Below are 14,522 nucleotides of genomic sequence, written 5' to 3'. Positions count from 1 at the left end.
GACTAGAGAATTTCTGAGGCGTTCTTCAACTTCCTTTGCTTCAAGAAGTCTGACTAACGCTTTACTGAGCATCGCCTCTGCGTTCCCTCTTCCTGGGGGAGGGAATCTCCTCTCTCTCTTTTTCTCTCTCTCCACGAGCGGGCACGGCTTAGCAAGAAGAGGCGTGCCAGCTTGGGAACGTTTCTGTGACGTCAGTCGCCTTATATGGACAGCGCCGCGCGGCTCCGGCGTTTCATTCAGATAAATTGCCTCTTCTTGTAAGCGGAATCCCCTGACCGGAGTTACGCGAAGGGAAATGCAAAGGCTGGGAGGGGCGCGCCGCAGCCAGGAGGGGCATTAAAAGGAAGCGGGTTGGCAGCCCCTCCGGCTCCGTTTTAAAAGCAAAAAAAGGCGGGGTGCCTGTTTCCAGACCCGCTTAGCTTAATCGCTGCCTGGCTGCGCTACTTTCCCGAGCCTCCCCGAGGGAAGGGAACTATAGGGGGCAGAAGGCGACGATGAAGGTAACCGCTCTTGACTCCCGGCAGCTCAAGCAGCTCCTGCGGAAGGAGCCCGCCGGCTGCCTGGTCTTGGATTGCAGACCGTACCTCTCCTACTCGGCCTCCTGCCTCCGCGGATCGCTCAACGTGAACCTCAACTCGGTGGTGATCCGCCGCGCCCACGGGCGGCCCGTGCCCTTGCACTTCGTGGTGCCCGACGAAGCGGCCCGAGGGCGGCTGCTCCTGCCTGGGGCTTGCCCGGAGGAGGAAGAGGAGGAAAGGGAAGGGGACGCTGCGGTGCCCTCCCGGCGGCTGCTGACGGCCGTGGTCGTCCTGGATCAAAACACCCGGCACTGGCGGAAGCTGAAGAAGGAGAGCACGGCGCAGATCGTGCTGAACACGCTGCTGGCCAGCCTGCCGGAGACCGGAGCGAGGGTCTGCTTCCTGCGAGGTGAGGGGCGGCCCGAGGGAGAGAGGCGAGGACGGGGAGCCGCGGGGGCTTTGGGGGGTTGCTTTAGTGGCGGAGTTTGGCGGGAGCCTCTCCTCCCGGCCAAAGAGTTCTGCGAGTCATTTCCCTCGCCTGCACGACGGCTAAGGAGCCGGACCCCGCTGCCTGCCCTAGAAGGCGAGATCTCGGGGTAGAAAAGAGAGGAGCGATCGGGAAGCCAGCGAGGTGTAGCCGCCTTCTGTTGCTCTGCCTCCTCGCGCTTTAGGTTAGGACGTCCGCCGACCGAAGTCTGGTCCGCCTCGCCTGCTTCCTTAACTTAATTTAACGCGAATGCAATAATAGTTTCACGCGAATCAGCCCGTCCCCATAGCATCCGATGCCAGGAACCTGGAGGACACCCCCCCCGTTAGTGTTTGAGCAGGAGGCGCTGATGTAGGATAAGTAATGCTGGGCTGCAGAGCTTTTGCAGATCTCGAGAGAGGCAGTGGGTTCCTCGCCTAAAGCAACGTGTGTCTTGGAGAGTGCCAAGGCACTCGCACGGCGTAGGGAATCATGACTAGAGGTCTGTTGCTGCTAGGTGGATATAGACAGATAAATGGTTTGTATTTCCCCCTTTCCAGTCTCCCCCCCCCCTTCTCCCCAAAGATTTCCCCATCAACGGACAAGAGATGAATCAGCTGGGGGTGAAAATAAAACAGCTTAAAATTTAATAGGTTCATTGAAATGATGTTCAGTTGTCTAGTGAAGGGAAACTTGCGTGACTAATTACGGTCAGTATCCGCGCTGGGTTAAAACATCAAACATCCATCTAAAGAGAAATGTGGGATTGGGGGGATTCGGAGTTGTAGAATAAATTACCCCTGTGGACACGGGCAAGTATCCCGAACTCCAAAATGCTGGACACTATTAAAGTGTTCCTGGCCTGCTCAGTAATAGTATAATCTTTGAGTAAATTTATCGGAAATGCTGTATACTAATACACGGGATGGGTTGGAGGTAGAAACCAAGGTTTATAATACATAATAATGCCCCTGCTCTTTGAATAAAAAGGAGTTCAGCAGTGTAAAAACTCAGCAGTGCCCTCTAAAGGGCAGTTTCCTCTAAATTACGAAATTAAAAAGAAATATAGATGCCCATGTGCACTCTTCCAGTGTCTCCCAAGACATGCAAATGCCAACGGTCATAGATGCCAACCTCTTTTCCACCTAAATTGTGAGGGTGGGGAAAGTAAACAATTGCCTCTTTGTATGTAGCAGAATAGGACAGAGCTGGTCCTGTTAAAGGTGCTGCATGTTTTTATCCAAACTGCCTGCAGGTTCGATCCTCCTTGTCTGAAAATGGCAAAGTCCATTTTCATCACTGAGCATGAAGCAAACTTTCTGCGTACAGTGTGTGCCTAATTCAAGTGGACTTCACATTTGCCCTTACCCCTATATATAAAGAACGTAGATGTACAGAAAGATTGTGGAAGTCTTGTGGCCCCTATCTATGGAGCTAAGCGGGTGTGGGGCAGAGGAATGTGGTAGTGGTACCGCTTTCTTTCAAGGAGTGACCTTTGCACCACAAACTTCATGAGGTGAAGCTGCTAATACGTTCCCTTCCAAAGCTCCTTATTGCCACCCTGAAGCTTGGCTGCAGCTCTCTTCACCCCCCCCTCCCCTACATATTGCAAGATAAGAAACCTTTTTTTATTTTTAGACAGTGTTCACAACTTGGTTCAGCTTTGGGTTATTCAGTGGCTTTGCCTACAGCACTTTAGCACAACATTAAATTCTTCTGGACGCCAATCATATCAAAGTCCCATCCTCCACAAAAACTTCCTGCCATCCAGTCCTTAGGCATGCTGGTATGGCAAATTCTGTGCGGCTATTTGCTTTGAATTCTTCCAATCCACATTTAAAGAGCTCGCTTTTATTCTAGGCCATCTATGTAGACCCCATACCTTTAAAGCATATTCTTCCCCCTCCCCAAAGAATTATGGGCACAGTAGCTGGTTAAAAGGGTTGCTGGGATCTACAGTGCCCAGAATTCTGAAGTCAAGAACATGCATTGAATATACTTTAAAGGCATGGCATGTAAGCAGCCAAAATTGCCTGCCGATAGCAAGTGATTTTATAAAACGAAAATGAAGAGCATTTAAGAGTGTGCTGCCACAGTAGGAAACTATCTTTTAAAAAAGCGAGCCTGTAGTCTGAATGCAATCTTAAGTTGCACATCCTTAAATAGAACGCTCTGTTGTTGCCACAGGTTTCCATCTTCCAGAAGCTGGCTAAATTGGCGAATTCTGTGTGAGTCACAAGCTCTTGAGACTCTTTCTATATTTTTAGTTCCGTTTGAATGTTCACTATGAAGTAACAGAAGAGTCCCGGGGTTTATCCCAAGGGTTTTGTCTGAACTGTGACATGAGAGAGAAAATTCATGGTTGAATGGAATGAAGTTTTCCAATTGGGGTTGGACTTAGGCAGTCCTAGTGAGATAAAGGTGTGAGTCAGAACTCTTGTCAGCCACCATAAACGCAGCCTCGCTCTTCAGGGAATTGTTTTTACTGCGGAATGACACAATCCTTTTCAGCACCCCCCCTTTTTTATATAAACTTCCAGCCCTCGTTAATTCATTGTATTTCATATGCGGCAATGTTTAAATTTGTGATAGGCTTTATCGTTTAAATTGTCAGCCTTGGGCAGGGGGCATCCTCAAAGGGTCTAGTGTGGGCTCTTTCCCCCACCTATAAAATAAGCAGTCATTTTTCATGAGAGAGGCTGCAGCTGTAAATGTCAATAAAAATAATGCTGGATTCTTCTGCCACTTTGTTATGCATAGGATTTTAATCATTGGTGGTGAAAATGAAGCCTACCCCTCTCACAAGATGAGTAATGTAGCATTAGCAGAAATAATAGCAACAGAGTTCAGCCAGTGGGGGAGCAGAAGTGTGTGCCTGTGTTTGTGAGAGAGAAAGAGCTGGAGGACTTGAAAAGGTGACTCACTTTAAGAACTGCCTGCAAATCTCCTGATCCCCAAAGGCTCCTGGTTTTCTATTAGCCTCCTGAGCAAAGGCACCAGCCACCCAAGATAAATCCGTTTGGCTGGTTCCCTTGGTTTGTGAATCCATGGGCATAAAATTGAGGAAAGCTCACCATATAAAATCCCTATAAATAAACTGTCAGGAGTTATAGAAAGAGGATGTGGAATGAAATAGCATTATATTTCAGAACGAGGTCGAGGAGAAAACCTGGCTTCTAACAATAACAGTTTTTACGGCCTTCTTGAAAACCCATACAGAGCCCTGTTCAGGTGACCACAGTACTCTGAAATGAGCTGTTGCTCCAGAATAGTTGTGTCTTCTCCCATTCTGCTGAGTGATAAGGAGAATTTTTTTTCATTCAGCAAATACGTGATAGATCAATGTAATCTCTTTTTTTTAAAAATATTCAGAGCTTTAGTTGATAAGGGGACACATTCTCTGTTACTGTTTTGTTAGGCTCAGCTAGTAGCTTTTAACAAGGGTAAACTGGAATTTTAAATGCAGGATAATTAAGCTTCTGCGTTCTGGCTGGATTAAATGAATCTATAAAAGAGGCTCCATGCAATTTACTGAAGCCCACACTTCCACTGACTTTGGACTGGTTCCTTAGTTCTGTATTTCCTCACTGTCAATATCCTGCTAAGAATGTTTCAGCACGCAGCTACTCAAGGACACTGATTACAGGGGTCAGCAAACTTTCAGCAGGGGGCTTGTCCACTGTCCCTCAGACATTGTGGGGGCCAGACTATATTTGGAGGGGGGGGATGAATGAATTCCTATGCAACACAAATAACCCCAAGATGCATTTTAAATAAAAGCACAGATTCTACTCATGTAAAAACACCAGACAGGCCCCACAAATAACCCAGAGATGAATTTTAAATAAAAGGACACATTGTACTCATGATTCTGATTTAGAAGATGATTGGGCCAGATACGGCCCCCGGGCCTTAGTATGCCTACCTATGGCATAGAATATGTAGCAGGATAGAAATCTTAAGAGAGAAGGGTTTAAAATGCTGGCTTGTAAGATCCTAGGTGTGATTCCTTAGGTAGAGTTTCAGAACGTCAATTTATCCATTGCTGCAATTTATCTTTGAGAAGATGTAGCAGTGTAGTACAGCACTTTCCATGACAGTTACTCATTGAAACAAGTTATGGGTTTTGTTTCCAAAGTAAACATATCCTTTCAGAGACCTGAACAAAAGACATAGAAATCCATGTAGTATAACTTGTGTTTGAAAGCAAAGGTTTGCTCAAGGTGTAGCTGATTTGCATGCTTCACAGTTTCATCCAAGGTCTGAGCTTAACAGATACGCTCATTTTCACTACTTGTGCAGAGAACATAACTAATTTATCTCACAGTAAAAAACAACCAAAGCACTCATCTGGGTCTGTTTTGTTGTCTGAGCCCATCATAGGATTTAATTAAGTTTTATGGCTCTTAATGGATCCATTTCATTTACCATAACACAACGGAATGGAAGTTATTAATCAGTACAGAACAGCCTCTCGGAACTTGCCCTTCCTCAAATGGATGCAAACATGAAGCTGTATGATAATAAATGTCTCAGAAGTAAATGGAGAATTGTTGGTGTTAGTCTTAATCTTTGAAACAGAGTCAGCTGATTTCTGCTGGCAAAGAATCACAATCTCTATCACTAACCTTTAATTGCCATACTGTTTTTCTTTTGATTGTGGTTATTTAGCTGCAGTGTTAGAAAATGGGTTAGAAAAACTAGGAGCCAAATGGCTCCTGGGATCTGGGTTGTGGGTGCCGAAACAGAATGTCTAGTCGCCATGGGTAGGGGTGTATGTCAGCAACACTTAAGTGACACATTGTTAATACAGTCATACCTCGAGATAAATACGCTTCAGGTTGAGCACATTACTTCCGGGTTTCGCCACTTGCACATACGCAGACGGTCAAAATGACGTCATGCGCGGAAGCGGCGAAACGCGGCTCGCGCAGACGCACTGTCGCGTCTTACGTTCTGTTCGGGATGCAAACAAGGCTCCGGAACAGATCCTGTTCGCATCCTGAGGTACCACTGTACAGTGGTACCTCAGGTTAAGTACTTAATTCGTTCCGGAGGTCCGTACTTAACCTGAAACTGTTCTTAACCTGAAGCACCACTTTAGCTAATGGGGCCTCCCGCTGCTGCCATGCTGTGGGAGGCCGATTTCTGTTCTCATCCTGAAGCAAAGTTCTTAACCTGAAGCACTATTTCTGGGTTAGCGGAGTCTGTAACCTGAAGTGTATGTAACCTGAAGCGTATGTAACCTGAGGTACCACTGTATCACATTTTTAGCAGAAATTGTTAATACAGTACATGTTTAATTTGGTATTTACAATAAAAATATTGGTACCACACCTCAGTTTTCAAAACGCTGTATCTTTATTGTTAAACTCTTTAACATAAAGTTTGAGGCTTCAAAGCACATACATTTCAGTAATCCTTGAGGGTCAGCCAAGTGCAAAAAATGGCACCCGGACTTTTGGAGATGCTCGCAAATGGAGAATCTTCCGGCACAAAGCGCCTGGTGCCTTGCTAATTTTGAACCCTGTTCAGCTGTGGTAGGAAAAACTTCCCCACTTATTTATAAATAGTTCATGCAGTGAGAACTATCACAGCCTCAAATTAATTGACGATCAGGAACAATTGAAACTATTCCCCCCCCCCCACAGACACACACTTCTGAACCCTATTAATTGACATTTCTTTGTTTGCTTCTTTCTCCTCAGGAGGCTACGAAACCTTTTATTTGCAGTATCCTGAGTTTTGCATAGATGTAAAACCCATATCCCAGGAGAGACCTGAAACGGAGAGAAGCACCAGCAGCCTCTACGAGAAGCCGTGCATCCACCACAAACCAGCATACGATCAGGTGTGTTGAGGGGAAGATATGACTAATCCCACCCACGCTCTGGCTCCTTGGGGGCTCTTCCTGTCATCATCCTGTTCGTAGCTGACTAGTTCACTCTTTTATTCATGTCTGGCAATATGACAAAAGGACTCGGCGTGCAGGTTTGTCATGTTTCAAATAAGAAGTCTGAGTGTGATGCACTTTTGAAGACAAGTGGCCTTAAAACGAAGAGAGATAGATGCCGTCAAAGCCACCTATTCCCCCCCCTTCTTCTTCCCTAATATGTAAAGAGTTTGTAACTCTTAAGAACTGTATAGTGACACCTTCCTGCTCTCACCTTTCCTCCAAGGAGCTATACATGCTTCACTCCCTCACAACAGTCCTATAAGGTAGTTTAGCCTGAGAGACTGCATATTGCCAAGGGTTCACCCAGCAACCTTTCAAGCTGAGTGGGGATTTATTTGTATTCCCAAAGGTGATATATTAAAAAGAGGTTTTCTGACACCTTATGAAATATGAATGGTGTCTTGGCTTGGTTTTCTGGGCACTAAGTATAATGCTGTGACGTTTTCTAGCATGTAGCTTCTTTTCTTGTTTATCGCCTTCTATTCACAAAGGGGGAGAAGACTTGAGTGGCTGAGAGCAGCAGGGGAGAGTGTTGTGTTTCTGACGTGGCAGGGCTGAGGGCCCCATGCTGATTCTGCTTTGGGAGGCTAAGACAGCTTGAAGTCAGAGGAGGCACATGCCAGCTGCCATCCTGCAATTATTAATTAGGCACGCATGAAAAGAGTGTCATGCTAAGCCCAGTAATGTGTTCATGTTTTTCTTTCAAACTGAACTTTAAAACAAATGCACACAGTGCATAGCATTGTCAAGATACCTTTGAAGCTTCTGGTTAAAGTACATCATGCCTACCAGGCTCCGTCAAGAGACACTGAACAGGCTTTGTGTCTACATTTTTAGTATGATTCTGTGGAAAAAAACTTGCCCCTGCATTTTTTCCATCATGGTGACGGAAGGGACAAGTAAAAATCCTTTTGGTGTGTGCTTCATGGGGGGAGGGAGGCATAAGGAAACCCACGAGTGAAATTGCTCATGAAATTACCACACATGGCAAATGTGAATGAGAAAAACCAAATCCGCTGATTTTTCGTAAGGAGTGTTCTGTTACAGTGGTTTGCTGGTAAGCTACCATATTAGCCTATATGGGTGGGTAAGTGGTTGCCCAGGACTCCCTATCAGAGGCTTTGCATTGCTCACAACCCACAGGTCTTAAGGGGCAGTCCCTGCCAGTATGGAAGTAGCAGGGCTGGCAAAGCTATCATTGTGCCAAGACCACAACAGTAATTCTACCCCCACAGCAGGAACTGCACCTCTTGCAAAGTACTTCCTGTCTGGGTGCTACAGCTCTGATCTCAGTGATGTCTGGAAAACACCCTAAAATTGTCCAAAGCTCAGCCCCTGCTGTCTGTGTTCTACTGCATCTCTCTGTGTGTGGAAGAAAAAACAGCAAACAAGAGCCTATAATTATATGCGGTTCCTTGCCTTCCAGGGTGGCCCAGTGGAGATCCTTCCTTTCCTGTACCTTGGCAGTGCCTACCATGCTTCCAAGTGCGAGTCCCTAGCCAATCTGAACATTACAGCACTCCTGAACGTCTCCAGGAAGAGCTCCGAGCCCTTTACGGATCAATACTGCTATAAATGGATTCCAGTGGAGGACAATCACACAGCAGACATCAGCTCACACTTCCAGGAAGCAATAGAATTTATTGGTAGGTGTATTTCTCTATTGAAGTTAATAGTGACCTCTATGGAGGCCGCCATCAGAGACCAAACCGCATGTCCTGAAATACATTTTGTTGGGGCTAAGGAAAAAGCCCTTCCAGAGCCTGTGATCAGGCTTCGCAGCTCTCTCACTTACCAGGAGGTGCATCTCCTTCCTGCCCCTTCTGTAGGGTGGTTAAAATATTTCATTACAGGGAAGCTTTGGGTGATAAATGGCTGTAGAGCAGGGTTTCCAAAACTTTGGTCTCCAGTTGTTTTTGGACTACAATTCCCATCATCCCTGACCAGTAGCCATATATATATATATATATATGGGGAGGCTTTTAAAAAAAGAAGGAAAAAAAATGATTTCACTGTGTTAAACTCATTTTGCAACCCGCCTTGAGCTAACTGAGGAAAGGTGAGGTATAAACTACAGAAAAACTACTGTGGCATAGGCCTCTGTGGGCTAGATGCACCTCTCAGCCGGCAAACATGCAAGTGTACTGTAAGTGAGGCTGCATAGTGGGGACGGGTGGTGAAGCAAGGTGTTCTCGGTGACAAGGGGAGGAGTATTTAATGTGCATGACTGGAAAAGACGAGTCTGGGGTGCTGACCTCTGACCCAGGGCTATTTGAGATACGTAGAGAGGGCAGGATTACTAAATGATAGAAATGACTATGTCTGCCAGTGTGCCACAAGCAGTGGTACTATGTCCGTTGCTTAAGAAAAAGCTGCACAAACCTGTAGGCATGGTTCTACAGAGACCTTGCTTTTTTGTCCATTTTTTAAAAGGAGAAACGACAGCTTTTTCCAATCTACCTGAGCCATAAATCAGGGAGTCCTTGGTTCAAATTTTGTTCCTAAAGCTAGCCACTGTCGCTGTTGGGGTTTAACAAAGCTGACCTACCTTATAGTGTTGTTGTGAGAATTACTGAAAATGTTAAGTGCTTTGCATTTAGTGCAAGTACTATTATTTTAATGTCTGTTAATACAGTACTGTACCCTAAGCTTGGTAGCAGGAAGCAGTTTAGGACACATTATTGCATTAACAAGCATTAAAATAATGATTATGTTAAAATATATGAAACAGTAACTCCATATTGAAGATGAGAAGTTTGAGGATTCAAGAAATGTTAAGATAGATGGATACTTCAATTATTACGGCATGCCTTTGAGGATGTGACCCAGAGCAGAATGCAGTAAGATGAAATGTGGGTAATATATTTCTCACGCCAGCCAAACAGGGCAAGTTCTATTTTTAATCAACGCGTTTTGCACAAGGAGCTTATTTTCAGAAATTTCCTTTTAATCTTATAACAATAATTGAATTGTGTGAGTAGCTTGGGGGCCTCCCATTGCGTAAAATGGTGGTTCTGCCTCAGCCATTTATAGCCTGACTTAAATCCAAGTGCCACTTATCAAGGGTTATAATTAGAGATGTTAGGCTACTTTATTGTGCATTTTGTGGTAGAAACCCCAGGAACCCAGGGACTTTACATCCCTGCTCAAAATGCATGCTGAGTGTCTACCAAAAAGGCCCACAAAAGGTGGGGGCAGAAGCAATACATTTCATGCTCTTACCCAATGGAAAAATAGGCGCACCTCCTCATCAAATGGGAGGGAACATGCAGCAAGCCCACACCTTTTGCCGCAAGGTCTGTGCTACTTTCGAAAAGAACCTAACTGTGAATTCAATTCTTTTGTGGCATTGTAGTATTTGCCTTATTACACATCTGTTGCCATAGTTTGGCTAGATGAGGGGAAGGCAAACCTCTTAACTTTATCCAAGTGTGATTAATCTACCCTATAGCTATTAAGTTTTGTTATTTGAACAAATGCGTTAAATGCTTGAGCCAGTGTTAGTGCATAAAGTGGAAATTTCTTCTCTGGCATTCTGACATTAATTTCATTTGTGGAACACCTTCTGTCAGCCCACTACCTCTTTTGGACAATAGTTTGCAGAATGTTGTGCTGCCATTGTGAGCATCCACTTATAACATATTCAATTCATCATCATCACCCTCATCTGTTCTTCTTTTTCTTTAGATTGCACCAGACGGGCAGGGGGTAAGATCTTGGTGCATTGTGAAGCTGGAATTTCCCGCTCTCCCACTATCTGTATGGCATATTTGATGAAAATGAGAAAGTTCCGCCTGGAGGAGGCTTTTGATTACATCAAGCAACGTAGGAGTCTGATCTCACCAAACTTTGGCTTCATGGGCCAGCTGCTACAGTATGAGTCAGAAATATTGTCCTCGACTCCCAGCCCTCCTGTTGCCTCTTGCAAAAGGGATGCTGTGTCTTTCTTCACTGAAGAGCTGGCTTTGGGCAAAAGCTTCGAAGGCTCCTGTTTTGCTTTTCCTACCTCAGTTTTGAATTCTGTGCCCATTCACTCACCTGTCCACCAGCTAAATATTGCTGCATCTTCATCCTGCTGGACCCTTCTGGGAACAAGAGACAATACAGTCCCATGAGCCTGGTAGAGAGTATAATGATACATTTCACCTACATGCAATACAGAGGACCTCATGAATTTCACCTGGAACTGGACACTTGAGGGGCTGTCTATACCTGGAAGGGGGAAAAGTCATTTTACATTGAGATGGAGTCTTTGTTCAGTGCATTTAAGTTTGGGGGGTAGCTATGCCATTTCAGGTTGTTAACTTGTGCTGAGTCTAGCCAACTCCTGCTGTAGCTCAAATTATCCTAGGCTTGTGCTTTGAAGATAATTCTTCCTCTTCCCAGAAGTAGATGCCCTTTGTTATGGCTGAGAACATAAGTGTATGGACACTGGCTAGATCAGGCTTTCAAAAGAAGGAATGTTTTTTTTTAAAATAAAAGTTGTGCACTGTTTAAGGGTTTTTTAGAATAAATTCTGGACTGTTTGTGCACCCACTACTATACTTCCAGACTACGTTGGGGTAGAGAGAACGCCGCATAAAGTCAGTCTGGTCTGATTGCTTCTCCGTTGCTGTCTCCCTCCCTCTCTTTTAATTATAGCCTTGTTTTAAAAGTGTAAGCAATAAACAGCTGTGTCAGGAAAGCAGAGCTGTAATGAAAAGCACAATTTACAAAAGAAGCAAACACTGACATTTCGGTGATGGCAGAAACTTGAATGTTTGCTTTTTCCTGTTTTGTGTGTTTTTAATATGTACTACACCATAGGCTGCAAGTGGGTTAGAAGGTAGGTGCAGAAGACTTCTTTCTTCCCACATCCAATGACCATTGCTTACTGCTGTACAACTGGGGTCAGGTTTATCCTTCCCCAGAGGCCTTGGGTGCTTGTCAGTTTCTAGTCTGGATAGCAAAACAAGGTAGTCTTGCCAAGAGGAACTTGTGCACGTCCCAAGGCTGCAACATCATAGGGGTTCCACTCTTTCTCATCCAGTTGAATCCAGCTTGTGTTTCCAGAGATGCCTTATTTCCAGGGGATGTTTCATTCTTAAAACACCATGGTCCTATCAAAACACAAGAGGTTTCCCTTGTTACACTGGGAACACCTGCTATGTTCTATTTCAGCCCTGAACACTATAGTAGAACCCTACCAACTCTGTAACTGGATGTAGCAACACATATTCCCAAATGGTACCACTAGAACTGTGTGCGGCTGGCATATAGTGGCCATGTTGCACCTACCCTTTGAGTGAAGTATAGTCAAATTCAGGCTGATGGTGTGCACAGATGTACTGTTACTCGGTGGGGGGGGGGTGAACTGCTGACCTTCCAGATGTTGTTGGACATCTGCATTGTCATGAGCTTCAGACAGCATGGCCAAATCAGAGGTGATGAACGTTATAGTCCCACAACATCAGGAAGGCTACACATTTTCCACACTGGCTAATCTTCCTGAAATCCCGTGGTTGAAAGTTCAAGTAGGGTTCTGCAATGCAGAACCTATGTTCTACAGCTTTATTTTGGCTTGATGCAAATGGCCAAAGCAGACTGGTTCAGTTGCAGTTGAGTAACAGCCATGTGTAGGACATACTGCTGAGCTAACAGGCTGCAAAAAATAAATGGGTGGAGCTGCACAGGTTGTTCACAGACCATATTGTCCCCCCACTCCAGACTTGGACCTCTGTTGAGAGATGACTGCCTCCTCTTCTAGCAGTATGCACTCACTAAAGAGCAGCAAAGAAGGAATTTTAAAAGAGCAGGCAGTTCTACAGCAGTTGGTTATGTAAAGGAATGCTTGAATTTTTTTTAATGCTTATCCAATGAAAATTTCTTTTTCTCTTTTCGTTGCAATTAGATTTACTGTATTTTAAGATTTTAAGAAAAAGTTGGAAGGGGGCAGCTTGCAAACAATGCATCTCCCCATTGAAGTGTTATCCATTTATATATTACGTGGTCTTGTTGAACGTCATGTGGCTTGCTTTTCCCTGTATTGATTGATCTCTTCCATAACACATTTCTGGCTGTGGAATAACATCATTTCCAAGCCAACTGGGGTCCTTTTTTTCCAGGGGATCTGTGTGTCTAGCTTGTATGTCTACAGGTGGCTCAATGTGCTGCTGTTGCTTTGTTCAGTCACATTTTTTTCTAAATGTGATAAATGGCAATAACTGCCTGGAAAACTTGTGAATGTGAATATGAGAACTTTTTTTAAAAAAAGAAAATAAAATAAAAACGTAAAAAAATTACAGAATTTGAAACTTTTTGTTCCGTGGATTATATGCACCAAGTCAGACAACATGTGAAAATATTATCTGCAAGGTTCAAGATGCAATTCATAGAATGGAAAACTAAATGCCAACTAAAATACAGAACCCTTGAAGCTCTATAGAGATATTACTATACCATGTGGGTGCAGGGAAGCCTGTCCTCTGGGTGCATGCATGGGCACACACACCATTTTAAAAGCTCTACCTAATTAAAACATTCACAACCAAGTTTCAAATGCATGTAACTGTCATGGCTTTTACACCAAGGACTTTGATTGCTGCTGTTCTGCGAAGAGAGTAGGAAACTGCTTAACAAAGCTCTCAATACCCTCAAAACTACAGCAGCTACTTTCTGAAGGAGAGTTAATTAGGATGATCAAGCCAATAAAAAATAGGTTTCAAGGCAGTTTATTGAATGTACCGTATTTTTCACTCTATAACACGCACCCGACCATAACACGCACGTAGTTTTTAGAGGAGGAAAATCCGTAGGCATGCCACCCGTAGGCATTCCCTCCATAACACGCACAGACATTTCCCCTTACTTTCTAGGAGGAAAAAAGTGAGTGTTATGGTGCAAAAAATACTGTATTTATTTATGCCTACCTATGCCCTCAAATGGAACTATGCTCTGGTGAGAGTTCTGTAAAATATGGCTCACCATAGGATTTTGATGAGGTTCAAGTATTCAGTACCCATGTAAATAAGAGTGTGCTCTTTAGAAACCCCTCTGTAATGCACAGGGCTTCCACGTTGGATAAATCAAATACACACATGTCCCACTTTATGAACACAATGTGTTTCCTGGGAAATGTTCATTAGGCAAGTGTTTGCGTAAGGAGTCTGCAATTTCCCTTGATTCCTATGGGGAAATTTCTAATGTATTCCCAACCATAAAAAGTGGGGGGGGGGGGCCGGGGGGAACCCAAATGTCCTCTGATTTGTTCAGTCACTCCCCCTCTGTTCCTCAGCCAACAAGGAAGTAAAAAATGCTTTCTGTTCCAATATCTATCTGAATCTGCAGTGTGTATTAAGTGACATTTGGGTACTAATGCCTCATGTTTGGGTAACTGAATATTTGCAGAGCAAGTGCTCATAAAGCAGGACCCTCATGTATAGAACACTGCATTTCTTACATTATATTGGGCCTTGGCATTTTAAGTACAGTTGAACCTTGGATCTCAAACGTCTTGGCTCCCAAACAAATCTGCTCCCAAACAATTGAAACCCAGAAGTGAGTGTTCCAGTTTTTGAACATTTTTTGGAAGCCGAACATCCAG

The 14,522-nt window shown here is 44.4% G+C and overlaps 1 protein-coding gene across 1 annotated transcript; it reads left to right on the top strand.

The window, feature by feature from the left end:
- The first annotated feature begins 211 nt into the window (after positions 1-211).
- On the top strand, positions 212-13,219 carry DUSP5 (dual specificity phosphatase 5). The gene is made up of 4 exons (XM_083505009.1): positions 212-927; positions 6,693-6,835; positions 8,367-8,586; positions 10,628-13,219. Exons 1-4 carry the CDS (start codon positions 495-497, stop codon positions 11,053-11,055), a joined length of 1,224 nt encoding a protein of 407 aa, XP_083361135.1. The 5' UTR covers positions 212-494; the 3' UTR covers positions 11,056-13,219.
- The last annotated feature ends 1,303 nt before the right edge of the window (positions 13,220-14,522 follow it).

The sequence above is a fragment of the Podarcis liolepis genome (assembly GCF_965112155.1).
Source record: "Podarcis liolepis genome assembly, chromosome: 5".
Lineage (NCBI taxonomy): Eukaryota > Metazoa > Chordata > Lepidosauria > Squamata > Lacertidae > Podarcis > Podarcis liolepis.
This window is presented reverse-complemented; position numbering and strand designations above follow the sequence as displayed.

Bases quoted from the DNA above. Each gene is read 5' to 3' on its own strand.
- DUSP5 (XM_083505009.1), top strand. From the start codon at position 495: ATGAAGGTAACCGCTCTTGACTCCCGGCAGCTCAAGCAGCTCCTGCGG. The intron at 6,836-8,366 runs GTGTGTTGAGGG...CTTGCCTTCCAG, and splicing joins ACAAACCAGCATACGATCAG to GGTGGCCCAGTGGAGATCCT. The intron at 8,587-10,627 runs GTAGGTGTATTT...CTTTTTCTTTAG, and splicing joins GGAAGCAATAGAATTTATTG to ATTGCACCAGACGGGCAGGG.